Source organism: Galeopterus variegatus, unplaced genomic scaffold (genome assembly GCF_000696425.1).
Source record: "Galeopterus variegatus unplaced genomic scaffold, G_variegatus-3.0.2 Scaffold4017, whole genome shotgun sequence".
NCBI classification, from domain to species: Eukaryota; Metazoa; Chordata; class Mammalia; order Dermoptera; family Cynocephalidae; genus Galeopterus; species Galeopterus variegatus.
Window position 1 is genome coordinate 170,110 of NW_007730128.1, and position 26,715 is coordinate 196,824.

The 26,715-nt window shown below is 49.2% G+C and overlaps 1 protein-coding gene across 1 annotated transcript in view; it reads left to right on the forward strand.

The window, feature by feature from the left end:
• Nucleotides 1-26,715, forward strand: part of GPT2 (glutamic pyruvate transaminase (alanine aminotransferase) 2) — a 34,001-nt gene that overhangs the window by 3,075 nt on the left and 4,211 nt on the right. The window contains exons 2-10 of the mRNA XM_008586549.1: nt 4,829-4,918; nt 7,023-7,131; nt 11,737-11,870; nt 13,742-13,985; nt 17,833-17,912; nt 19,369-19,505; nt 22,914-23,088; nt 24,602-24,757; nt 25,922-26,034. Coding sequence (XP_008584771.1) covers nt 4,829-4,918; nt 7,023-7,131; nt 11,737-11,870; nt 13,742-13,985; nt 17,833-17,912; nt 19,369-19,505; nt 22,914-23,088; nt 24,602-24,757; nt 25,922-26,034 — 1,238 coding nt within the window. The remainder of the gene's footprint in view (nt 1-4,828; nt 4,919-7,022; nt 7,132-11,736; nt 11,871-13,741; nt 13,986-17,832; nt 17,913-19,368; nt 19,506-22,913; nt 23,089-24,601; nt 24,758-25,921; nt 26,035-26,715) is intronic.

Here is a 26,715-nt window from a genome sequence, read left to right on the forward strand (position 1 = left end):
CTTCCACAGTTGATCATCCCACACATCCTCAGAGTTCAGGGGCCTACACACAGCCTTTCCTGCTTCAGTGGTTAAGAAACTCAGCCGTGGGAACTCCCACCTAGTCTCTCAATCACAGGCATGCATAGCTGCGGCTCCAGTTTCCTTCGGCTTTGCTTGTCCTTCTATGTCAGAACTTGAGCCGAGTTTCCTCGGCTGTGAAATGCACTTGTTTTCGGGGACTGTGGGGTCTAATTGGGGTTTGTCTCCAGGGCCTCTTTCTGGAGTTCTCTGGGACTTCCTGTCTGATGCAATCCCATTCATTGCCCTTTTGGGGTAAGGAGGCTCAGGGCATTTTCACACGAGGTTCCTAGTAGGTCCTCTCTCTCACCCCCTGCCTAGCTTCCTTCCTGTGCCCATTTCTTCTTGTTCACCAGCCTGGGCTTAGAAGAGTGGGGGCCTCATCTGTGTTGGTCACTCCTGCCTCCAGAGCATGGGTAATCAGTAAGTATTTGTTGAACAAGAGGGAGGTTCTCTGGGGAGTAACAATCCTACACAACCTTCCCACCCACATGTCACACCAAATGAAAAGAGCTATCCTTTGCAAGAGGAAACTCCCTTGTGCCTGTTTTTTTTCTCCCAGCTTTACTGAGGTATAATTGACAGATAAAAATTGTATATACTAAGGTACTTCAAAAAGTTCCTGGAAATATTCATATTACCTTTTAATTCTATTTTCCCATGAACTTTCTGCAGTACCCTCATATTCAAGGTGTACAGTGTGATTTGGTATATGAATACATAGTGAAATGATTACCATGGTGAAATTAATACATCCATCACCACATAGAGTTACCATTGTATGCGGGGAGGGTAAGGACACTTAAGTTCTACTTAAGAGTAAAATTTCAAGTAAACAATACAGTGTTATTAACTATAGTCACCATGCGGTACATTAGATCCCCAGAATTCACTCATAACTGAAAGCTTGTTGTTGTTGATGTTGTTGTTTAAGATGACCAGTAAGGGGATCTTAATCCTTGACTTGCTGTTGTCAGCACCGCACTCTCCCAAGTGAGCTAACCGGCCATCCCTATATAGGGATCCGAACCCTTGGCCTTGGTGTTATCAGCACCACACTCTCCCAAGTGAGCCACGGGCCGGCCATTGTTTTGTTTTTTTGACCAACGTGTCCTCATTTTGCCACCCCCAACCTCTGGCAACCACCATCTACTCTCTGCTTCTATGAGTTCAACTTTTTAAATTCCATGTATAAGTGACATCGTATAGTATTTGTCTTTCTGTCTCTGGCTTATTTCTCCTAGCATAATGTCCTCCAGGTTCATCCACATTGTTGCAAATGGCAGAATTTCCCTCTTTTTATGGCTAAATAATATTCCATTGTATATACAAGGGGTCTTCAAAAAGTTCATGGAAAGATTTGTATTATCTTTTAATTCCATTTTTCCACGAATTTGTTGAAGTACGCTTCACATACACCACATTTTCTTTATCCATTCATCTGTTGACAGATACTTAAGTTGATTCTGTCCTGCAGTGAACAAGGGGAGTACAGATATTTCTTCAAGGTACTGATTTCATTTCCTCTGGATAATTTACCCAGAAGTTGGATTGCTGGATCATATGTAGTTCTATTTTTAATTTTTGAGGAACCTCTATACAGATTTTCATTATGGCTGTACTGATTTATACTCCATATCCTTACCAATATTTGTCTTTTGACTTTTTGATAATAGCTATTCCAGCAGGTGAGAAGTGATATCTCATTGTGTTTTTTTTTTTTTTCTAAAGGGATGACCAGTAAGGGGATCTTAACCCTTGACTTGGTGTTGTCAGCACCACGCTCTCCCAAGTGAGCCACAGGCCGGCCCTTCTCATTGTGTTTTTTTTTTTTTCTAAAGGGATGACCAGTAAGGGGATCTTAACCCTTGACTTGGTGTTGTCAGCACCACGCTCTCCCAAGTGAGCCACAGGCCGGCCCTTCTCATTGTGTTTTTGATTTAGATTTGATTAGTGATATTGAACACCCTTTTCATACACCCATTGGCCATTTGTATGTCATCTTTGGACAGTCTATTCAGGTCCTTTGCCTGTTTTTTTGCTATTGAGGTGTATGAGTTCCTGATATATTTTGGATATTAACCAAAGTCTTAAAATTTTAAAATATTAAAATATATTAACTGATACATTTTGGATATTAGATTATGGTTTGTTAATATCCCCATTCTCTAAGTTGTCTTTTCATTTTGTTATTTACTTAGCTGTGCCTTGTGCCTGTTAGTATCATCTGTGAGGGGAAACCAGGATGATACATGCTTGTAGCAGGTCCTGGGGGCAGGGCTGAGGTGAAGTCACTATTGGGTGTGCCTACCAGGCCTGGACCAGTCACTATGAGTAGGTGTCTGCCCCAGGCTTCTTAGTATTTCCCAACCCATGTAGACCTTAAGTCTGCCCAGAACAGTCTCCTCTTTTTGGTGGCCTTTGGCTGGGTGGGCTGGTTCCATTGCCCAGTCAAGGGAGCCAATTTTCTTTCCTCCAACTCATCCATCATAGTGAAGTGCCCAGGGTCTATGGACACCAAGACCCAAGAAAAGAAATTCTCAATGTTCTCAGGCTACGTGTCTGCACACCCTGATGGGTTGAGCAGTGTGGGGGGAGGGCACAGGAAAAGAAAATCCAGGGCTCTGTTCCAGGCATTATTCAGTCCCTCTATTGCGTTGGTCCAGGGCCCACAGCTGTGTTTTGGTTCCTGACCCTTACAACTGTGATGGATTTACTCCCTACCGAAGAACAGTCTGTGTCCACACCACAGAAACCACCTGCCTTCAGCTGCTGTAGGCCAGGAAGGGGGCTGCAGCTATTTAGTCAGGCTGACAGAGGGCCCCATGCCAGGAGCACACACCAGTGCCAAGGGGTGGGGCAGGTCCAGCCCACTGCATACCCCAGCGTTCTTCTGCCTATGGGATGAGCCCTGAAGCCACACGCCCGCCCGCAGCCTGAGTTGCCAGGATGCCTGCTGTCACCTCTGGCCTATCCCTGGTGCAGGAGGCGGTGCTGCCCCCGTCTTAGCTCTCCAGACACATCGGCTGCTTCTCGATGCCCCTGGGAATCTTTCTCTATGTTGGACAGCCTTGAGAATTCGATGGAAAGGGCACAAGGGACTTAAAGGGCCTCCTTTCCCCCCAGAAACAGTTTTTAGAGACTTAGGCCCTGTTTATGAAGGTCCAAGGCCATTTCTGGGGTGCCTTGCTCAACCCCCCATGCCACCTCGCTTAGGAGTGGAAAACTAGGGTCATAAAAACTTATTTGGCAGCTGCTTTTGTCTCAGGCCCACTGGTTTTTTACTTATGGTGTATATTATTGATTTTAAAATGGCGGTTTTGAATTGTATCTTTAAAATTTGTGTTTGGGGTGCCTTTGGGGAAAGGGCAGGTGGGGATGGGAAGGCGGACTTCCTGCCAGGCCACCTGTTGGCATTGCCACTTCCGTGCTCACCCTTTCCTCCTCCACCATGACCTTCACGACCTTGTTCCTGGGCAGGTTCTGTAAGGGGATGATATTTACACTCTGCCAAGTGCTTTCACACTGTTTGTCTCAGATAATCCTTTCAGCTGCCCTGTGAGGTCCTTGAACATGTTGTTGATTCCAGTTCTTCCAGTGGCTAATTATGGATTTATCAGGGAAATGTGTGGTATTCACATGTTTCCAGGTCCCCACAGTCCTCCATGTCAAATCACATTTTTGCCTTTGCAACAGCTGGGGTGCTCTTCATTCGCCTTCCAAGTGATGTCGCAGGGGTCTCTGAGTTCCTCTCTCTGTGATCTCTTTTCTAAACACATTGCTCAGGCAATTTTGCTCTTTGATCAGTCTTTTCATCCCTGATGCTTTTCTTTAAAAATGTGAGTATCGGGGCCGGCCCGGTGGCACACTGCTCCAGTGCGCCGCTTGGGAGCGCGGTGGCGCTCCCACCGAGGGTTCGGATCCCACATACAGACCGGCCGCTCACTGGCTGAGCGAGGTGCGGGCGCAACACCGAGGATTGCGATCCTGTTGCCGGTCCCGGTCCGGTACAGGCGCGACACTGAGGGTTGCAATCCGTTGCCGGTCACGAAAAAAGACAAAAAGGAAAAAAAAAATATGTGAGTATCAACCCACATTCTTCATTCTGCAAAGCTGGGGTTGCAAGAGAATAACTCTAAGAGATCCTGAGAGTTCCAGAAGATGGGTGTCTTCTGGAGGTGAAGGTGTCCTCCATGTCCCTGGCCATTTACTTAACCCATTGAGGTGGAGCTCCACTTAAAGGTAGGGTGCTCGGGAATCTGGGGTCTTCTCTCCCTGATGTTTGGAGTGTTCTGCTGTTGATTTCTACTGCCCTCTGACCACATTGGTCCCAGTCTCCTTTTAGACATCTCTGTGAGGGGACAGTCAGACTGTGGTCCTGCAGCTACCTCAGGATGCTCTAACAGTCCAGGAAAGCTCTTCTGGCATTTCCAGAAAGTGGTAGGCAATGGAGCACGGTGGTTAAGAAGAGTGACCTTTTAGTCTGGTTTCCTGGGTTCAAATACCAGTACTTGTATTTATCAATTATGTAACCTTTGAGCAAGTTTCTTAACCTTTTGGAGCCTTAACTTTCTCATCTGTAAGATAAGATTAATACTAGTGAAGGTGAAATGGAATCAGGCATGTCAAGGGCATGGCACCATGCCTGATACTTGGTAAGGCTCAAAATAGGGCTGCTTATTAATATCCTGTGGTAACACGACGTGGTCTCAGGAATCCAGTGTCAGAGCGTCTCTAAATAATCAACTGTTGCCTTCTCTCTGCTCAGGGTATCAAAAAACCATTCACTGAGGTCATCCGAGCAAACATCGGGGATGCCCAGGCCATGGGCCAGCAGCCAATCACCTTTCTCCGACAGGTGAGCAAGCCCTCGGGAGCAGGAAACCAGAAGCTGGGGGTGGGGGGCCAGCATGAGCTTGTAGGGCCCTCAGCTGCCTCCTTGTCCATCCAGCCCCCTCAGGACATGGAGGGCACCAGAATCCCACAGAGAGGTGCCATTGAAGTAGTAGCCCTGTCCAGGGCCTGATGTCCTTTTTCCTCCCTGTCCAAGGTTGTCAAAAATTCCTAAACCCGTTTTGGGGTTGCTCTGGTGTAGGAGACTCCCAGGAGGCCCTTCCGTGGTACATGGTCATAGATGATGAGTTAGATGCTTAGGTGGCGAGGGCATCAACGGGCAGGTGGCACCCCAGGAGAGAGGTAGAAGCCCAGTGTGCTGGGAGGTGGTGTGTGAGGGTGAAGATGTGGCTTCCCAAAGGAGACGCTCAGATTTGAGTGTTGGCTCTGCCACTTACCAGCTGGGTGTCCTTGGGCAAGTGGAGATTATCGGAGCAGGAGAGCACAGGGGTTACAGCCACTGTGAGTGGATGCTCTCTTGGCTGCCTGCCATGCAACCCAGCTCACTCCTAAGGACTCCAAGAGAAGGCAGATTTCAAGGTTTCAGTTTGAGTACCAAGCACAAGGATCCCACATGGGCTGAAATTGTGGGATTGGTTGGCTGGAGAGGGGGAATGCAGGGCAGGAGAACGCCACAGGGCAGCTGAACAGAAGTGGGAGACCCAGCTGTATGAAAGCTTTTTCTGGGAGAGGGACTGGGCCCATTTTGAACCAAAATGTGGTCCTTGTGTATGTTTATGGTTCAGGGCTGGGGCAGGCAGGGAAGTTGAGGGCTGGGTGCCCAGTTCCCTTTTTTCTGCACTGCTCTCTGGGGCAGATGGGTGTGGGGCTGGGTGGCCTCAGCCTGCAGCCCCTGAAGGAGTTAGCACTGGGTAATGAGGGAGAGGAAACGAGGCCAGCACTGGTCTGAGGGATGATCACCAAGCCTCTCTTGGGGCCACTGCTGCTGCCTGTGAGTCCCCAGGCTGGGCCCAGGATGGGGAAATGGATCAGCCCAAACAGGGAAAAGGAGGAGGCCAGGCAGAGCGGCTGTGCCAGGGAAGTGGAGGTTGAGGAGGTCAGAGGGCCCCAATTGTCCTGGAAGCACAGGCATGGAGGGGAGGGGCCGAAAGTAGTATCTCTAACAGAGGTTCCCCGCATGTGCCTTGGGTTCAGGTCATGAACGGGCTCCAAAACAGGCCTCAGTCTTTACTGGCTGGCAGATGTGTTCCCAAATCCAGCCCTGCCATTGGCCATGGCAGGGCCAGCCTCTCCTGCCTGGTGCTGGCTGCCCCCAGCCTTCATGTAGCTCCTCGCTCTTCACAAGTGCCCCTGGGAGGAGAGCAGGCCTGCTCACTGCCCATTTGGCAGATGAAGAAAAGCCAGGCACCCACTGAAGTTACCTGGCTGGTGTCAGAGTCCTGACCTGCCCTGTGCACCTGGCTCGGCTCTCAAGCTGCCAGCTTAGACTTGCCCAGTGAGCTGGGGTTTACCAGCACTTTTGCACACCTTTCTTGGCTTAATCTTCTTGATTTGTGAGGGTGATTTTCTGTGATACAGAGATGAGAAAGCTGACATGGTTTTCAGATGGTGAGGAAAGGGGGTGAGGAGGAGTAGTCCAGGGCAGGGGCCCAGGGTGTGGGGGGAGCACAGGCCGTGAGTAAGGAGGGGGTCTGTGCAGCACAGCTCCTGTCAGCTGGGCTTTGCCTGCCCACTCACCCTAGCCACCTGCTCAGGAGACCCCTGGTTCTTGTGGCCTTGGAGTGTGAGCCCACTGTCCCTTATGGAAGAGTTGAGGCTGGGGGCTGAGTAGCAACCTCACTCTGCTCTTCAGCTCCACTTCCAGCACCCCGTTCTTGGGCCCCATGCCCACGTCGTGGTGCATCCCAGTTCTGGGCATCTCCCCTTCTGCTGCAGAGACCCAGTGCCCTCCTCCCTACCCACCCTGAGCCCTCGTGGAAAGGCATGCTGCAGCACTGTCCCTCCGAGTTGTCATCTGCCCACTGTTTCCTGCCCAGTGCCCTTTGTGCCCCTCCTGGGGCTCTGGGGTGGGGGGTGCCAGGAGCCCAGCCTGCACCTTGTTCCCCCAGGTGATGGCACTCTGCACCTACCCAAACCTGTTGGACAGCCCCAGCTTCCCAGAAGATGCTAAGAAACGAGCCCGGCACATCCTACAGGCTTGTGGTGGGAACAGCCTAGGTGAGGCCCCAATGCGCCAGATCCCCAAGGGCATGAAATGAATGGGTGTTCCCAGTGTGAGCGCGGCCCCAAATGAGGATTATGCATATGAGTGAGTGTGTGTGTGAGTATGTGATGTGTAGAGTAAATGAAAAATAGTGTCCCTCTTCTCATCTGCACTGTTAGCCTCTTGTTTACTAAGCTAGTGGTATAAGTGCCGTCTTCTGGTGGACTGGGGCACTTAGCTGTGAGTGCCTGCATTTGGCTAGATTTGGGTTTTACAACTGGGAGTTGGCTTCAGCAGCTGAGCCTTCCATCCATTGGAACAGAAGGTCTAGGGCTGGCTGGTTAGCTCAGTTGATTAGAGCGTGATGCTGATAACACCAAAGTGCAGGATTCGATCCCTGTGCCAGCCAGCCACAAAAACAAAAACAGAAAAAGAACAAAAGGTCTATCCCAGTGATTGGCCTCAGCAGCAGGAGGCTGCTGGAAGTGCCTGCTTTGTTCAGCGTTCTTGCCCCTCTGTAGCCCCAGCTCCGAACACATGTCCCTGCATCATCTGGGAGGTGGCAGCAGTTGCTGGGGAAGGGCAGTGCCTGGTCTGCCCTGTTTCGTGGCACTCCCATCTCCCCGAGGTTGGGAGCCCATGCCCCACAGTCTGCCTCCTGACAGAACCCCGAGCACGGAGGGCTTCATGGAAGGAGGACCTGGAATTTGGCCACTGTGGCTGTGAAAATGATATTCGCTGTCCCTCCCCTGCTGAGATGGATTTCCAGCCTCTGGGCCTCTGGCTCTTTGTTCTCATCTCATTTTCTTTTCTGTTTATTTTTGCTCCATTCTTTTATCCAGCTCCCACACCGGGAATCCAGCTCCCCTCGCCTGAGGAAACCAGTTGTTCTCAGAGCTGTCTTAGGACACGTGCCCAAATGTTCCTGAATGTAGAGCTAGGAGTGCGACAGGGATTTCTGTGGCTCGCTCAGCAGGGAATCAGCCGCTCTTACCTCTCTTTCATCTCCCTGTCTCTCCCCCCACCTTTGTCTGTTCTGTCCCTTTATTGGGAGCTCTGTCCTTATCTTCCTGGCTGTTGTCACCCCACCAGCCCTCTCTCTGAGTCTGAGTCCTAGTGGTGTCCCTCCCAGGAAGGGGCCAGCTGCCCCTTGCTTTTCTGCCTGCCAGCCTGGATGAGGTGTGGGCCATTGCCTATGTGCCAAGGCCTAAACCACAGACTGGCAGAAAGCAGCCTAGGAGCCCAGAGGCTCACCTACCAGGCTTCTCTTTCTCCTGCACCCTCTGCCCGGCCCAGACATCAAAGGTGCTTCTCAAAGACCCTGTGGCTGTAGGCCTGAGATTCCTGGAAGCCCCAAACGAGAGGCAGGGGAAGGGGGAAGTTTGCCTTCTGTGTATCTGATGTGAATGTCAGGGAAAGGAGTAGGGGATCTTTGTTTCACTCTACTAAGCCTTATCAACAGGTTTTCGCAACTCTGTGTCAGCCAGAGCTAAGGGAGTGGGTTTAGGAGTCTGTGTCCACGTGAGTCCCCTCTTGGGGTGTTACAGCAAGAAACCATTAGAGTGACCACACTGAGTTCCATCCCGGGAGCTCATGAACACAGGTGAAGTAGCTGCATTGTGAGCCTCTCTTGTCATCCTTGAACCAGAAAGTCCTTTGTACTCACCTCCTGGGCTTGCACGGAAGATTTACATGTGTGCTTAAGCCCGCTGTTAGGTGTGGAGAAGTCCCACCCCTGTGGTGTCACTACCCGACCCTGCCCATTGCAGGAGGAGGAACAGTATGGTCCTTCCTGTGACAGGGACATGGGGATGTTGCTGTCTGTCAGCTAAGCCTTGAGCAGCCTGAGCACTTTCCTGCCCATAGAAGTAAAAGGAAGTGGACCATGTCACTATTCCCCAGGGCCACCCTGACTCAAGAGGAGATTAGTAAATGCATACACAAAGTCTTGAAGCTCACCTCAGACATGTTTTTTATCATGCCCTTCCAAATTATTTTTTACTAGGGCTTAGTTTCCTATTTTAGTAATTCAGTTGTCGGGTTGTATCCTGGATCTTAAATAGGATTGAGGTGAACCCTAGCATATGCCTGGGGGAGCTGGGAGCTGTGTGCCCTTATCCATCCCCTTCCTGAGCACACACCAGGCACTGTTCTAGGTACTGAGGGACACTGGTGAATGAGGCAAATAGAGTTTCTGTGGTCCTGAAGCTCACTATCAGATGTGGGAGAAACATTAAAAAGGACTTGTATGAATATATAATCCCTCGTTTCCGTGAGTTCTTGGAGAAAGGGCAGAGAGCTGTAGGATTAACAATGGGTTCTAATGTAGAGGAAGGGCTTAAAGGGAAAGTGGCTTTCAAGCTCACATGGAGGTTGAATGAGAGCCTACAAATGCTTGCCAGACAGAGGGAACAGCATGTGCAAAGATCCTGAGGTTTGGGAACTGAGTGAGTGTAGGGGTCTGAGTGTTGTGTATTTGATATGGGGAGTTGGCAGTGGTGATAATGCCAGTTTATAGGCAGTGGGAGATAGGTTGGCCATCAGTCTCAAGTCTGTGGGTCCTAATGAGGGGTGTAGTGCGTTTGGGGCCCAGCAGTGGGTTAGGTGCTCTAGCAGAGATGCACATCAGAGATAGGTAACAGTCCCTGTCCTCAGGTAACTTACAGTCAACATGGGGAGAGGGCTTCTTCTGTACAAAATAACTGGAGAAATAACAGACCAGGAGAAAGGCTGGGGTTGGGGCAGAATCTTTTGGGTAGGTCCCTTAGAGACAGATTAGCCTTAAAGGATCAGTGTGGTTTGGAGCATAGCAGAAGATCTAAAGGCAAAAAGAAACCTAGGAGCTTCAGATCGCCGTACCAGCCTGCTGCCAAAACAAACAAACAAAACCAAACAAAACCCCAGGAGTCTCTTTAGAAGGCGGGAAGGTCTGTGGCCTGCAGAAGCAGAGAGCTTGCCAATGGGTGAAGGCTTGGGGGTTGAAGTCCTGGGAAACAATGGGCTTAGAGGCAGGAAGAAGGGTAGACCTGGCTGGTGTGGGATGGCCAGGCCCCATGGTTTAGGGGGTGAGAGATGGTTGATATTGAAAGAACACAGAAGGAAATAAGGAGCCCTGGAAGGTTTCTGAGCACAGGTGCCCAGAAACATCAAGTAAATTGCCTAGTGGGAGAAGGGTTCTCTAACAATAGAATTTGCACCCCCTCTCGCCTTTTTAATTTACAAAATTACCCAAAATAATGTAGCAAAAGTCCCTGCACCACCACCCAGAGTTCATACATGTTCATGTTTGCTACTTGGCACCTTAGATTATTGGTCCAGCCTTCTCAAGGAGAAGGGGTAAGCCCAGTGCTGCACAGAGAGGCTGAGGCAGAGCCAGGGTTAGCACTGTTTCAGCTCACAGTGTTTAACTGTGTCCTTCCTGGGTGCATGGCCTGGACTGATACATGCTGTGGCCCCAGGGAAGGATCTGCTACTTTCTGGAGTCACATCCTGCCTCCTGGTGGTGGTTTTGCAGGCTGTAGAAGGAATAGGCTGATTTTCTTTAAAAGCAGTGTAAAATTCAAGAGGTATGAAAAATCTTCCTCCCACCTCTGACCCCGGCTCCTGGTGCATTTCCCCAAGAATTCACCTCACCAATTTGAATCTTCTTCCAGAGAGATTTTGTACACGTGCAAATACATATTTCTAATTTCTTTTTAAAAACATAAATAGTGGCCTGACATTTTAAAAAACTTTATTGAGGTACAACAAATATATAGTAAAATGTAAATATTAATGTACAGCTTGAATAACTTTTTCTCATGTCCACACCTGTGTAACCCCCCCACCCAGATCGCGATATCAAGGCTCTGTTGTCCTCCTCTCCAGTCAGTACCCCCACCCCTGAGTAGCTGGCCCTCTTTTACTTCTGGCACCATAAATCAGTTTGGCCTGTTTTTGAACTTCATGTAAACGATGGCCTTACTTTTTATCCTAACTTGTAGCCTGAAGATAGTGTTGACATGGGGCAGGGAGGGGTGTGGAGCATGCCCAGCAGCCCCAGGGATCTGTGGTTGGTGCTGGTCAGGGCTCTGGGCTCCTGGGGCTGGTAGCTGGTGCTATTTTGGAGCACACTTGTTGACCCATTCACTCTCAAGTTCTTTGGAACCATGTATAAGCAATGGTGATAAAAGCATAGGAATCCCATCTCCAATGACTTATGTTGTCATAGAATATGTATAAATCCCAGGAGGGTGGGTAAAACGGTGTGAGCACCATTGGACTGATTAGAGGCTAGACCCTAGAATAATATTTAACATGCAGTAGGTACTCAGTAAATGTTGGATGAATGGATGAGTGGATGGATAGGTGGGTGGATGGATGAGCAGATGGATGGATGGATAGGTGGGTGGGCAGGTTGGTGGGTAAATGGATAGATGGATGAGAGGATGGGTAGATGAAGCCCAGATAGGTGGGTAAGCAGCTTGCCACAATTCCAGAGCCCAGAGCAGTGGGAGTCAGGCCTCACCTGGGATGCCCTCCCCCAAATACTCTTCCCCCAAGTTAATTATAGGGATATTACACTGACTGTGGAACCAGACATCCTGCCTCTAGTCACCTTCGTGCTTGCTATCTTACAGGGTCTTACAGTGCTAGCCAGGGTGTCAACTGCATCCGTGAAGATGTGGCTGCCTACATCACCAGGAGAGATGGCGGCGTGCCTGCAGACCCAGACAACATCTATCTGACCACTGGAGCTAGTGATGGTATTTCTGTACGTGCAAGCGTGGGCCATTGTTATTCATTGTTACCCACAGGAAGGACAGCCCTGCATGTTACAGTCAAATGTTTGAACTGGCTAGCAGGGAGACAGACCTGAGAACAGGGGGGTTGGCCACCCTCTGGTCCCCCTGTCCTAGTAGCCTACAGTCCTTGTCTCTATCAGTCTCCATGAGCCTGGATAGTACTGCAGCCTTGATTTCCCTCTGGAGTGCATACTAGCAGGTCCAGCTAGAGAGGAGCCATGGGCCACTCAAGAGTGCCCATTGGCTAGTCACTTGGCACATACTGGTGTTTCTCCTTCGCTAGGCACTGTGCCAAGTGCTGGGGAGACTGTGAGGAACCAAACACATCATTTGGCCTCTGCCTGAGCACTAGTGCTGGAGCAGACCAGCATTAATATTTTGTAAATAATCCGTTTCTCTTCTGTGGTGAAGAGAAGGACAAAGTGCTACAGGAGGGAGCAGCAGGGACTGTGACCTGGTGGGGCAGGGTCAGGAAGGCTTCTATGAGGAAGGCTGAGCACACAGAGATCTGAAAGACAGGCAGGGGTGAACTGGGGGAGGCAAGAGGGGAGCGTGTTATGTGCTGATGGTCAGGACAACGAGCACAGACAGCAAGGGACAGAGTTACTAGAAATTGGGCTCGGTAGGCAGACGGCAGCTGAGTCCTGCAGGACCTTAGAGGCCACGGGAGGATTTGGGTCATTGTCCTAAGGCAATAGAGAATCATTGAAGGCTCTGAAGCAGGAGGGGGACATAATTACATTTATGTTTCTGCATTTAAACTTTGGCTGGAAGGGGCATAGTGGATGTGTGGGAACATTTAGGAGGCGAGAAAAGAGATGGCTCAGGCTGGGGGTCAGCCATGCATGGGAGAGGGCCTATCTTTGTCTCCTGACCTCTATGACTCTTGTTTTTTGATGTTTTTTGAGTGCTTTATTCCTTCCCCAAAACCTTTCAAATGCATTAAACTCTTATTGGAGCCCATGAGGAAACTGAGGCCCAGAGTTCTTGTGACATTTGGCATTCTAGTGTTGGGGCTCCAGCCCCCAACCTTGGAGTCTTCCACTGTCTTCTGCTGTCAAGGCTTCTCTGTATTCCCAGAGAAGCTCAGTATGGGCAGAGGTCCTGGAAGGAGGGGAGGGAGTGTCTGTAAATTTCAGTGAAAATAGTCAAGTCACTGCAATTTCAATCTGGTGGCATTCTTGCAGCAAGGAACTGAGCCAGAGAAAGGACCTATGCCTGTGTATATGGTGGAGACTCTCCCTGTGGAGGGTTTTGGCTTATTCAATAAATTATTGCCACCTCCACCAATACCCGACAGGATTCCCATGGCCTGGTTTCTCAGGAATCCTACAAACACATGTCCTGCTCAGCTTTGAAAACAGGTCACAGCGCCACATAGTGGCAGTAGATGGGTATTTTTGTCCCATTTCAGCAGTCCCCCGTTCAAGGGTCATTCCAATTTTGGGCACTGATACTTACTAAAACAGATTCTTGGGCACCCATGTTGGATATACTGAATCAGAGACTCAGGAGTGGGATCAGAATAATTCTGAGACAGGGCCAGTTTGGAAACTATTATTTTAGAAGTATTAAAAATACTAATAAGTAATTGAGTTTCTACATACCATACACTGCTGAGAACTTTAAAACATTTCATGTTGCTTACTCCTTACAGCGGCCTTCACGGATGAGGAAACTGAAACTTGAGAAATGAAGCAACTTGCACAGGGTTGCACTAGAAGCAGGCAGTGGGGCTACTGGTGAAGGACTGGGGTTGGGCCATTTGGCTTGTCTGCTTGTCAGCTCCCGAGGGGTAAGGAGTAGCAGCGGCTTTTTAGACATGACTTCTTGGTTACAGACGATCCTGAAGATCCTCGTCTCTGGGGGTGGCAAGTCACGGACGGGTGTGATGATCCCCATCCCACAGTATCCCTTGTACTCGGCGGTCATCTCTGAGCTCGATGCCATCCAGGTGAACTACTACCTGGACGAGGAGAACTGCTGGGCCCTGAACGTGAACGAGCTCCGGCGGGCACTGCGAGAGGCCAAAGACCACTCTGACCCCAAGGTGCTCTGCATCATCAACCCCGGGAACCCCACAGGTCTGCACTTTACTTCCTCACCAGTCTCTTGGGGTGTGGGGGCAGCTGGTATACTGGATGTCTAGACACTAAAGAGTTAAGAAATAATGCGAGGTTCTCTCTGCCCCAGTTTCCCAATCCAATTTCAGACTTGCCAACATAGAGCCATAAAATTTGCCACAGGCCACCACAGGAGGTAAGCAAATGCGGGCATTTTCTTGGGCAGGATTCTACTATTATTAAGACCAGGTTTATTTCCTGTTATCCTTGCATTTGCAAAGACTTACCTCCTAGAGATTACTCAAGCACAAACCATCACCATTAATTGTAGGTGTCATTTTACCATCACTCCTACTAGTTTTTCTGAACCGGTTTTCAGAATGCTGGTGTGTGTGTTTGTTCGACAAAGCAATCCTGGTACCTTGAGGCCTCAGAAGGAAATGCCATATTAAAAACAAAAGCAAACAACAACAACAAAAAGCCCGTTTCCAGAAGCTGAAAAGCACCACAGTTTTGCTTATTTTTCTTTTTAAAAAAAAAGTACACAGTCCTGCCTGTTTTGATCTTTCTGGGTTGCTGGTTTCATAAGCCCCTGATGCATTTGGATTTAGAGAACAAGGGCTCCTCTCTCCTTTGTTGAGATAAATTGGGTCGGGGCCAAAATGCGTTGGAGTTGATTGTGGAATCTGCTTCTCGGGAACATCAAATGATGCTTTGATCAGCTGAAAGCATCACTTGAATTCCTGAGTGCAGAAAATGGGTGCAGCTGGCAGTAACACTGGCTTATTTATCCCACCTCCTTGGGGGAAGGGATGATACTAATTATGATGCAGCAGAAAAATGACACAGAGCTGGGTTCTCAATCCTGGTTGTACATTAGAATCACAAAGGGAGCTTTGAAAAATCTCAAAGGCAAGGCCACACCCCAGAATCTCCACAGATGGGGGCCCAGGCATGAATATTCTGTGTAGCTGAGGATGAGAACAGTGGTTCTCAAACTTTAGCTTGTTAAAATACAGACTGCTGAGCCCCAGTCCCAGATATTTTGATGTAATTGGGCCTGCGTAGAGCTTGAGAATTTGCATTTCTAACAAACTTCCTGGTGTCAGTGTCCAGAACCACACTTGGAATAGAAAGTCCTACATCTTCGGAAAGACTCTGCATACCTAGTCTACATTAGAGATTCAGTCATTTCTTGGCCAGGTGTTTACATAAATCTTTTCAGCTGACTGGGAAGAAATAACAGCACCTGAGACTTCCCTGTTTTAGGTAAAGGGGTCATGTGAGTGTATATTAATGTAAGTAGTTTTTGCAAAGAGTAACTTTATCAGTGTACAGAATCTGGTTTTGCTCACTGGGGTCTCAATGTGTGAAAATCAGTCAGCTATTAGAAGAGGGGCGATGGAAAATAGAAATGCACCTGTGAAGACCATGTATATTGTCTGGACCACATAGTGTGACCAGTTTAGCTAAATGGTGTCAGAATGGGCTGGGGTATTAATTGAGGTTTCAAGACAGAAACCCAACTCAAGATTGAAGGGATTGGATTGTGGAACTAAAAAGTGCAGGAGTAAAGCGGTGTGCCCAAATCACTGTCATTGTCATGAGAACCACAGTCCACTTCTCAGCTCTGCTGTCCTCCAGGTTGGATTCCTTCTCAGAAAGGATCTGCCCTTGCAGTGGCCTTCAGCTGCTCCAGCCATTGCCCACCAGCTGAGCTACCTTAGAGGAGAGCCTCTACCATAGTCCATTAAAAGTTCTAGGCCAGACTCTTAAATTGGCCCACACTGGGTCACCTGCTCATCCCTGAGCTACTCACATCTCTGTGACACCAACGGACCAGGTCTGTGTCCCATGTCGCCTGCTGGAGTTCCCCAGGGGATGCCATGGTCTGTTACTTAAGGGAAGGATGCCCAGCAGGCACAAGCAACAGATGTTCCCGTCAGTTTGTAGGAAATTCCTTTGGCCTAGCCTCTAGTGAGAGGCACTTGGGAGATCCCTCTCCAGCCTTTGAGCCTGTATCAAAGCCATGACTGATGTCACCCCAGCTGAGCACAAGTGTGCCCTGGCCCCTCTAAAGCCATATGTGACTTTCCCTTCTATTACCACTGTTCATGCATTTGTCCCTTCACTGGCTCAGCGGGCATGCTCCAAGTGACTGTTGGGTCCTAGGCACTAGAAAGAAATACGCTCTGTCCTCATCTACAAGTTTGCATTGAATACATCAGTGGAATTATTTGCATACATGGATCTCATTTCCTCTACCCAGCCAAAGGCTTTTCGAGACTCCGGTCCTTGCTCATTTCCTCTTTGTGTTCTTCTGAGCATTCAGTGAACACAGTTTTGCGTGTTCTGGTGCTTGAGTCCTTGCTTGCGTACTAACAGGAAACAGGTTGTGGGATCCAGGCTTGGGAGGGCAAAACCAGGAGAGTTTGCAGGCAGGTTCTGTCCCCTCAGTAGCCAGCCACTGTCTGTCTGTACGAACAGTGGCTGGTTGCTTGGAGAAACCAGGGCCTGCCACCCTCCTGGAATCCCAGAACCCAGAATCCTGCATTTGCTTCATCTGAAGTCCAGTTGGCACTTGCTTGGCAGGAGAAAGCTTGGTCCCTTAGTAAAGGAATTGGTTTATTGCTTAGATAGTTCAAGACAGTACCGTGTTCTTACAAGATACATGTATACATATTTTTCCAGGCATATTTTTTATATTCTTTTGTAGACAAGGATATAGGTATTTCTATTTTTAACAGAATGGTAACATTCTACGTACTGTTCTGCAGCAAGTTATATGTGTATGTATGTAATAATATAAGTGCATGTATATACATATTTGTATGCACACTTAGATATGTGTATAATATATTTGTGCATAGATACCTATATACATATAGTAAGGAAGCATGGCCTTTTCTAAGAAGTCAGCAAGCCTGATTGTAGTGGTGCTTTTCCAGAGGACATTGTGAGCACATCAGACATTCCTGACATTCCTACTCAAAGCAGGTCTCAGGAAGTATTGAGGGGAGGTCCTATTTCTACCTTGTTGCGTTTGTTCCTTTCTCCAGCTGCCCTTGTGGCATTTCTTGTGAACTGATGGATTATACTAGCTTGCCGTTTTACTCATTTCTCTAAAATGGGTGCTTAGTGTTTCCCATTAATGTTGAGTCCTGAAACGGGAGACTGAGCCAAGGAAAGCTGTGGAGTGCTCATGGTTGTTGTCTTTCACGGTGCCTAGCTTCCTGCTAGCATCTGACAGGTGACTCCAAAGCCAGTACCCAGGCTCATTCATTTAGCATTTATTCTGCAAATATTTATTGAGCACCTGCTGAGTGCCGGCTTTGAGGATAGACAAGAAGCCAGGATAGGCCTTGTCCCCACCTCCTGGAGCTTGGGTGCGCCTCTCTGGGGGGAAGGTGTAGCATTTCTCACCCAGGTACCACATCAGCCAGCAGGAGTGTTTCCATCATTTTCTGCTTTGCATAGTAAGGGGGGAGCTGAGCTGATAGATGTGACTCCTTCAGTTGTATCTTCCTGCTCTTTATGACACTTCCATGCCTTTCTGTCCTCCAGCACAGACAGCACACACACAACCATGCACACACACATACACACACCCTCATAAGAATAACAGGAAAGTTGGGTGTGAAACGCTACTGCCTCCACATATCTGGCTTAAGTGAGTCAGACAGATGGGTCCCCGCCCTCCAGGCATCCCTGGAGGTTGACCACACCATGATACGCAGCAACTGGAGGATGGTCTCTTGTGGTCTTGAGGGAACACAGGACATCTGAGTGATTCTGGGTGGGATTCTGACTGGGGGACAATTTAAACAACACTACAACCTACATTTTGGTTTTCTTGGGGATTTTATAGGCCAGGTACAAAGCAGAAAGTGCATAGAAGATGTGATTCACTTTGCCTGGGAAGAGAAGCTCTTTCTCCTGGCTGACGAGGTAAGAGTGGTCCCAGCTCAGCCCCCTTAGAGAAGGGTGGTGGTGAGATTTCTCTTCTAGGGGGAGGGATCTAGGCCTGATTGTTCTGCAGCCAGAAAACTTTCTAGGTGTTAGCAGAGCAATTTTGGCCAAGGGTGAGGATGTTCAGTGTTACAGATTATGAGACTGTGACCTAAATTATCCCTATATTGGTTTGGGGTCACATATCCAAGGATTCAAACCATATCTTCCAGATTCAGTCTCCGTCTGCATTGGCCTCATCCACAGGCCAGTTATCTTTCCAGCCTAAAAAGAGGGCTTTTAGTCTTGGTGGTTCCAGCAAAAGTCTTATTCTTTTCCAGCTTTGCAGGGAAGAAATTGAGGATCTGTCACATCCTGTTTTCATCTCCATTTCTGTATGATTTCTGGCTAGTTCTGGCTTCTAGCACTCAACGTTCTTTTTCTTTGCTCCTTAGCATGTCTCTCTCTCTCTCTCTCTCTCTCTCTCTCTCTCACACACACACACACACACACACCTACACACCCCTACACACCCCTCACCCCCCTCACCCCCCACACACACACACCTACACACCCCTCACCCACAGCTCACCCACCAAGTTGTTGCCATAATTAATAGTAGATGGGCCTAAAATCTTTATTTCTAAAAGAGAGAAGGGGCAGCAGAGAGACCCGTGGTTTTCCTTGTGATCTGGTGCACAACCTCAGGGGAGGAGGACAAAGAGGACAATGTCCAGCTTGTTAAAGATGGAACGGGCCTGACCGTCCTACTAACCCTCGGTTTCCCTGATCTCCAGAATGGTTGTGGGAAGCTAGTCTCAAAGGACAGAGTGGGGTGCTTGCCTGCTGTGAGTGGTAGACTCGGGGCAGGGAAGAACAGAGCGGGGGTGGGTGCTACTCTGGCAGTGAGAGGTGGATAGAAAATCAAAATAATTCCAAACCATAAAAGGAAACCCAACAGGGTTAGCTCTTCACATGGGGAGGTCAGAGAACAGTTACATTAACTACCGTCATTATTAATGTTACTAAAGGCACTAAACATTGTGCTTTAGGAGGAAAGTTGGTTTGGGGAGATGGGAGTTCATGATATCATCACTGGTCAGGCGAGGTAGAAAGGAAGTCTGGAGATTGGACGGGAGAATGTGGGAGAAGTCGAGTGAGCTCCTGAGTTGTCTTAAGCTTAGCATCTAGTCTGATCCTTGCTTGTTCTGGAAGGTTTCTTCAGTCACATTCTGGCTTGTCCCAGGAAGTGACATTGGAGGCTGGGCTGGCTGGGCCGTTCAGGGCTGGGCCTCACCACACACAGACTACAGGTTAACCCTGTGTGCCTGTTCCCTCCCTCTCCTCGGGTCTGGAGGGGCTCTGCCCCCTTGGCCACACTCGGCAGCAGCCTGCGTGGGCTCAGTCTTCTCAGAAGGACTTGCAGTGACTGTCCCTGTTGTCTCCTCCCTGGCAGGTGTACCAGGACAACGTGTACTCTCCAGACTGCAGATTCCACTCCTTTAAGAAGGTGCTTTATGAGATGGGCCCTGAGTATTCCAGCAACGTGGAGCTTGCCTCCTTCCACTCCACCTCCAAGGGTTACATGGGCGAGTATGTTGGCCTCCGCCTCCTTCCCGCTTCTCTGGGCCTGCCTGGTCCCGATGCTGCCATCTCCTGGCTGCCTTCTCTCTGCCTGCCCCGCAGTCCACCCACTTGGATGGAGAGAAGGGCACCCGTATCTCCTGCTCCTGCTGATCTAGGAAGCAGGAGGAGACAGGCTGCACCTTCCCGAGGGGGATCCCAGTGGTGTGAGAACAGCCTTTGTGCAGGGGCTTGAATAATACAAGGCCATGCTCAAAAGAAACCAGACCAGAGAGATTATGGGAATGAAAACACGATCTCAGAGCAGCTCCCGACACTTAGTGCTTTCTGGCAGTCCTGTCACTGTTGCCCCAATAGTGTCTGAGGTCTGAGAGGCCAGGGAGGGCAGGTTGAGTGGACAAACAAATGCTGTTAGGCTGATGGGCCACACTCTGGGTGCAAGACCACCTTAGCACTGGGTGACCTCAGGGGCCAAAGGGTCACCCTCAATTGTGTATTTCTTTGTTCAGCCAGTATTTATTGAGCTCTGTGAGTCCAGTACTGATCTGAGTACTGGGGCTACAGCAGTGAACAAACTATAGCAATCCCTGCCTTACAGAGTTTATGTTCTCGTGAGGAGACAGAGGCAGTGGACAAATGAGTAAGATCATGTGTCAGATGGACAAAAACAATTAGAGAAGAGGCAGGAGTGCCAGGAGGTGGGGTGGGGTCACAGGCTTAAATAGTGCAGCCCACCGAGGGGTTGGCTTTTGAGTTAAGGCTGAAGGAGGGGAGAGAAGGAACTGTGCAGATATCTGGAGGAAGAGCATTGCAGGCAGAAGGAATAGCAAGTGCAAAAGCCCTGAGGTGGAGGCATGTCTAACATGTTAGAGGGGCAGCAAGGGAGCTGGAAAGGAGTGAGCAAGGGGGAAAGTGGCAGAAATTAAGACCAAAGAAGTCACAGGAGGTCAGACCACCTGGGCCACTTTGGTTATTTTTCACTCTTACTCAGAGTGAGATGGGAGCCATTGGAGGGTTTGGGCAGAGGTGTGATCTCACCTGATTTGTTTTTACTGTATTCCTTCTGGTTGCCAGGGGGTGGGGGGTGGGGCAGAAGTGAGGGCTTAAGTCAGGAGGCCTCTATAGTCCTCCAGGCGAGATATCATGGACCAGGGTAGAGATGAGGAGAAGATTCTGGATATATCTGAAGGTGGAGTTGACAGGAGTTGCTGATGGAAGATGAGTGTAATCGAAGATGAATCCCAAGTGTTTTGTTCAAACAGGAAGGATGGAGTTGCCATCAACAGAGGAGGAAGGCTGTGGGTGAAGGAGGTTTGGGGAGAAAGGGTGGGAGTTTGGTTTTGGACATGTTAAACTTGCAAATGCCTATTTGATGTCCAGATAGAGATGGATATGTGAGTCTGCAGGTCAGGGCTGATGTTTGGCTGGACATCTAAATTTGGGAGATATCAGGGTATGGATTGTTAGATTGTTGTAGCTCAAGCCTGGATGTCTCACATGAGTGTAGAGAAGAGGTCCAAGGACTGGGCCTGGGCCTCCACTGCTCAGAGGTTGTGGGGAGAAGAGGAGGAACCTCTAAAGGAGACTGAGGAGGAAAGACCAGTGAGTTTACAGCTAAAGGCATTAATTCCCAACGTTGTGGGAGTTCTCATTTGTTAAGCTGGAAGCCAGTGTAACTGTGAAGCCTGAAGAAGCATTTTGGCCAGGTTGAGGGAGTTGTCCCCTTGGGATGGTTGCCAAACTAGTCTTGGTTTATCTGATGTGGGTAGACAGGGGTTAATGTATGCTCGTCTTTCTGGTCTACCCCAGTAGCAGTGCTGGCTCCTTGCTAGACTTTCCTGTGCAGTATAGCTCTTTTCATAAACAAATCTGTTTTCTCCTAACTCATTTTTCAAATGCAAGCATGTTTGTTACATCCCTATCCATCTCTCCATCTCTTTTATTGATTTTTTTTTTTAAAAGATCAACCCTTGGCTTGGTGTTGTCAACACCACGCTCAGCCAGTGAGCTAACCGGCCATCCCTATATAGGATCCAAACCCGTGGCCTTGGTGTTATCAGCACCACACTCTCCCGAGTGAGCCACGGGCCGGCCCTATTGATTATTTTTTTTAACAATCAGTCCCCTGGATGTTGGTGTCCTGGGTTATGCCTCTTTGTTCACAGGTCCTGATGACCTAGCATTGAACTGCTTTCCTCAATTTGATTCTCTGCTCCTCAGCAAAAGATGAAGTAGAAAGTTCTTTCTTTCAACTTTTGTGTTGGGAAACCTTTCCAGGATGCCAGAATTTGTCTTTATGCCTTGGGAAGTCCAGTCCAGGGATCAGGTGGGAATCTGTCTTGCCAGTGCAGTTCAGCAGTGTGGTCCCAAAAGTGTTTTATTGAACGTCTCATCATGTCAAGGATTCAGGTTGGGGTGAGAGGATGAGCAAAGGAAGGTAACCAGGTTTCTGCCTCGCAGTGCCTGCATTTCTGTGGTCACCAGTCTGAACGTTAGCAGTCAGACCAGAGAAGGAGGCTTAGCTCCAGAAAGCGTGGTTGATGTTGCTGATTTGGTTTGGAAAGATTTTTTTTAACTCATTGCATGATCTCAGCTTATTTTCGTATGATTTGACTGTGTGTCAGTTAGGATTCTTTTGGCCCTAAGCTGCAGAAACTCAACTTGAAGTGGCTTACACCAAAGAGAGGCATTTTTTTTTTTTTAATTCATATCAGTAAAAAGTCCAGAGATAGAGGGTTGAGTCAGGGGGCTTAAAGATGTCAGTGGGACCCTGTCTCTGCCTCCTTCCTTTGTCTTGTTTTCTTTCTCAGTCTGTTCTTTTGGTTGGTTTTGTTTCCCAGCAGTAGAAATTGTTTCAGCAGAACAATTTTTCATTGGCACCAGTGAATTGTGTGCCCACCCCCGGAGCCTGTGTGAGGGGATGCCAGGCCTGACTCAAGCCCATCTTTCAAACAGGGGCTAGTGCATTAGTTAGGTTTCAGGCTAAGCTGCTATGACAAAGAGGCTCCAAAATACAGTGGCTCCAACATGGTGCAAGCATGTTTCTCTTTGACATAGCTCAAAGGTGGGGGGAAGTCCAGTGCAGGCTCTGCTCCATGAGGTCATGCAAAGACTAGGCTGATAGCTTTGCATTCTCTACATGTAGTGTCCATCTCTAGCCTTGGGGCTGATGCTCCAGTCTCTCCATTGCTCAGGAACTGGGGAAAAAGGAGGACAAAGGAGAGCATATGCTCTTTCCTTGTAAAGAAGTGAATTTGCACCTGTCACTTCCATTCACTTTCTATTGGCAAGAACTCAGCCACATCTGGCCATTTGGTATTGGGAGTGAGGATGGTGACAGATTCTGGCTGACCACATTGCACTTTGTTGAGGTCTTTCTGTAACTGATGGGTCCTCTCCCTCTCCTCAACCCTCCAGGTGTGGCTACAGAGGAGGCTACATGGAGGTGATCAACCTGCACCCTGAGATCAAGGGCCAGCTGGTGAAGCTGCTCTCAGTGCGTCTGTGCCCACCAGTGTCTGGACAGGCTGCCATGGACATTGTCGTGAACCCCCCGGTGCCAGGAGAGGAGTCCTTCGAGCAGTTCAGCAGGGTGAGTCTGCTGTGACCTTTCCGCATCACTGCTGCTTCCAGTGTCACCCGTGAATTCCTGCGGTGACTGTAATTTTCCAGACCCCCAAGCAGCAGGCTCCTTGAGGTGTGGCCTCCAGGGGGCGCTGGTGGTTCCTTTTGGTGCCTGAACCACCCATGCGAATTGGTTAAGTCGGAGGATGCAGCTAGGCTGTGTTCTGAAGTGGGAGGACTGTGAATCCATGTGAGCATGTACACCCTTCCTCTTTCCCACCTGTGAGCACCACGGACTGGTACGCTTTGTGTCGTGATAACACTCTGGGAGGATTCTACTGTGAAACTAGAAAGAAGGGAGAAGTGGATGGGCACATCAAGTCTAGGCCATGGGCCCTGATCTGCAAGTGACAAAAACCCAACTCTTTACTCATTTAAACAAAAGAGGAATTTATGGGTCATGTAATCTAGAAGTCAGCTCTAGGCTCACATCTTTTTTTTTTTTTAATTGTGGTAAAATACACATAACAAAAATTTACCATTTTAATGTGTTTAATGTGTACGCTTCTGTGGCATTAAGGACATTCACATTGTTGTACAGTTATCACCACTGTCCATCTTCAGAACTTTGCCATCATCCCAAACTGAAACTCCATATCTGTTAATCACTAACTCCCCACACTCCCCTCCTCCCAGCCTCTGACAACCACCATTCTACTTTCTGTATCTATGAATCCACCTACTCTAGACTCTGCCTACAAGTAGAATCAGAGAGCACTTGTCTTTTTGTGACGGGCTTATTTCACTTAGTGTACCATCCTCGAGGTCCATCCATGTTGCAGCATGTGTCAGAATCCCCTTGGTGACTGAAGGCTGAGTCATGTTCCCTAGTACACATATGCCGCATTTTGTTTATATGTTCATCTGCAGGCTCACACCTTTTCATCCCCCTTTCCCAGCAGTACTTGCAGAAGTCCTGGACGACTCTGCTCCGGCTTTGGACACATGTCCAGCCCTGAGCCAGTCACTGTCTCTGATTTGTTTTGCCTGGATCATGCGCACACCACACTGACTGAGAGTGGGGAGTGGTGGTCCCCAAAGTGAAGTGTTGGGGTCTGTCTACAGAAACAGGGGCCATGTCTCCTAGAAGCACGTTCTAGAGTGTTCCATCCAAAGGCAAGTCCATTCAGATTGACTGGCAAGGACTGGTTTTTCTCGTTTTCAGGAATGATGTCCTGGTACAAAAATAGAACCTATGACACAGGCTACCCAGGACCTGCCCTGTGGCCTGAAACTCCCCGTGTATTCATGTGCCCCATGCCCTAGGACATGTGGCAGCCTCCTAGGTTGGGCATTGTACAAAAAATTCCTGCAGGGAGACGTGTTCAGACCACCTCCCTGTTTGCTGTGCTCATGCATGTGCAAGCTCGTCTTTTGTCAATCTGTCCAGTTACCCTGGCGTTGAAGGAACAGCCTCCAGTGGCTGGAGCCAGTCCTTGTCCAGAGGTACTGACTCATGTGCTTTCTCTGTCTCTCATTAGGAAAAGGAATCTGTGCTGGGTAATCTGGCCAAAAAAGCAAAGCTGACAGAAGACATGTTTAACCAAGTCCCAGGAATTCAGTGCAACCCATTGCAGGGAGCCATGTATGCCTTTCCTCGAATCTTCATCCCCGCCAAAGCTGTGGAGGCAGCTCAGGTCTGCAGTGCGGGGCTGGGCAGGGCTGGCTCTCTCACCGGGTTCACTAGCAACGGCTGGATTGGGGCCTGCTGCTTGTTTTAGGGAGCAGAGGCACTGGCCCTAGAGGCTCTGGACTCTGTGGACCTCTCAGCCAGATGGTGTTTACTGTCTGAAGATGACAGGTTCTCATATTAGAGGTGCTGATCGAAACTCTGTTAACACAGCTCCTCCAAAGGGAGGTGTCTAGGCGTGATGCAGTGCTGGGGAAGCAACAGGCGCTGTCTCCACCCAGCCACTGTGTCCTAGAGTAGTGCCTCTTGAACTTGAATGTGTGCACCAGTTGGCTGGGGTCTTGTTAAAATGCCAACTGTGGGCTGGTCCAGTGGCAGTGGGTTATCAGAACTTATGACATTTGTGGCACTCAAGATGGTATACAACCCCCCACTGCTAAATTTGACTGGCTATAAAAGAAAAAAAAAAAAAAAAAACCAATATTCTCATTCACTAAGTCTGCAAGGGGCCCAAGATTCTGCATTTACAACAAGTTTTCAGGTGGTGCCCCAGGCCCCACTTTGAGGATCAAGGGCAGAGCAGGATCTGAAAGTGATGTCCTAACCCCACTCCCAAACCTCCTGAATGCCTTGTTAGACATTCAGAATCAAGGCCCGACCCCCAGACCTACAGAATCAGAATCTCTGGAGTTGAAGCCTGAGAATCTGTATTTAACAGGCTCCCCGGGTGATTGTTATACCAACCAACGTGTGAGAAGCACTATGGACAGAACCCTCAAGAAGCTTGTTCTCTAAAAGCCTCCACTGGGTGCAGACCTCGGGGCCCCATTTTAGAGCGTTCTGTGGCTTGGCACATAGGAGGCCACTGCTCATGCTTGTGGAGCGGCTGCCTGCGGGTGGGGTGCGAGGCAGATAGACTGGCCCTCCCCGATGAAGAGCAGGAGCAGCATGGCCCCTGGCTATCCTGCAGTAGCCTTCAGATGTCTTGTGCTCTGCACCTGCTACCAGCGGTATCCCAGTGTCCTGCCTCGGCCCTCCAGGAATTGGAGGAGAGAAGTGCCCGCCATGGGAAAGATAACCTGTCATTAGGTTGTATTTGGCTTTGAGTTTTTAATGGTGTTTGTACAGTGCAAAGGCAGGAATGAATCATAAGTTCTGCCCTGCTCCACAGGCCCATAAAATGGCCCCAGACATGTTTTACTGCATGAAGCTCCTGGAGGAGACTGGCATCTGTGTCGTGCCTGGCAGTGGCTTCGGGCAGAGGGAAGGCACCTACCACTTCAGGTATGACTTCCTCTCTGCACCAGGGAGGCTGGTCCTGGGTTTCTCCAGGGAAACTTGGGCTGCTTAACATAGAACACAAGGCTTGCTTCACACACTGAGTGGTGTGGAGCCCCTATCCTCCCTTGAGTCACACCCCCATCTGTCCTGCTGTGAGCCAAGCTCAGACCCTGTGCCCAGGGATTAAGGAAAACTGGGAGGACTCCAGGGCCATCTCCTCTGAGAAGTCTTCCTTGACTATTCTGTTTCTCCCCTCTCTTCCCTCCATCTATCACATCATCTGGAACGTTCCCAGTAGTGCATTTTCTTCTTTATTTCCCCGTCCCTGTTAAACTCCACAATAGCAGCACACAGCATCCAAGTGCCTAGAACAGAGCCTGGCACATAGTACATGCTCACTAGCTCCTCGGCTGCGCCATGGGCCATGGCACTGCCTGTGAGTCCCAAAGGTGCTCCGTCCCACACACAATGGAATTGGCTCCGCTTACAATGACACCTTTCACAGGACATACCCTGGTTCTGCCCCCGGTGCCGAGCTGGCTGGAGCAGCTCAGCAAAGGTTTCCCCACTGAGGCCCATTCTATTCTGAACAGCATCTTCTCCACCCATGTTGCTGTCAGGAGTCTCCTGCGGCAGATGCTAAAAAAAAAAAAAAAAATGTCAGCGGTCGGCCTGTGGCTCACT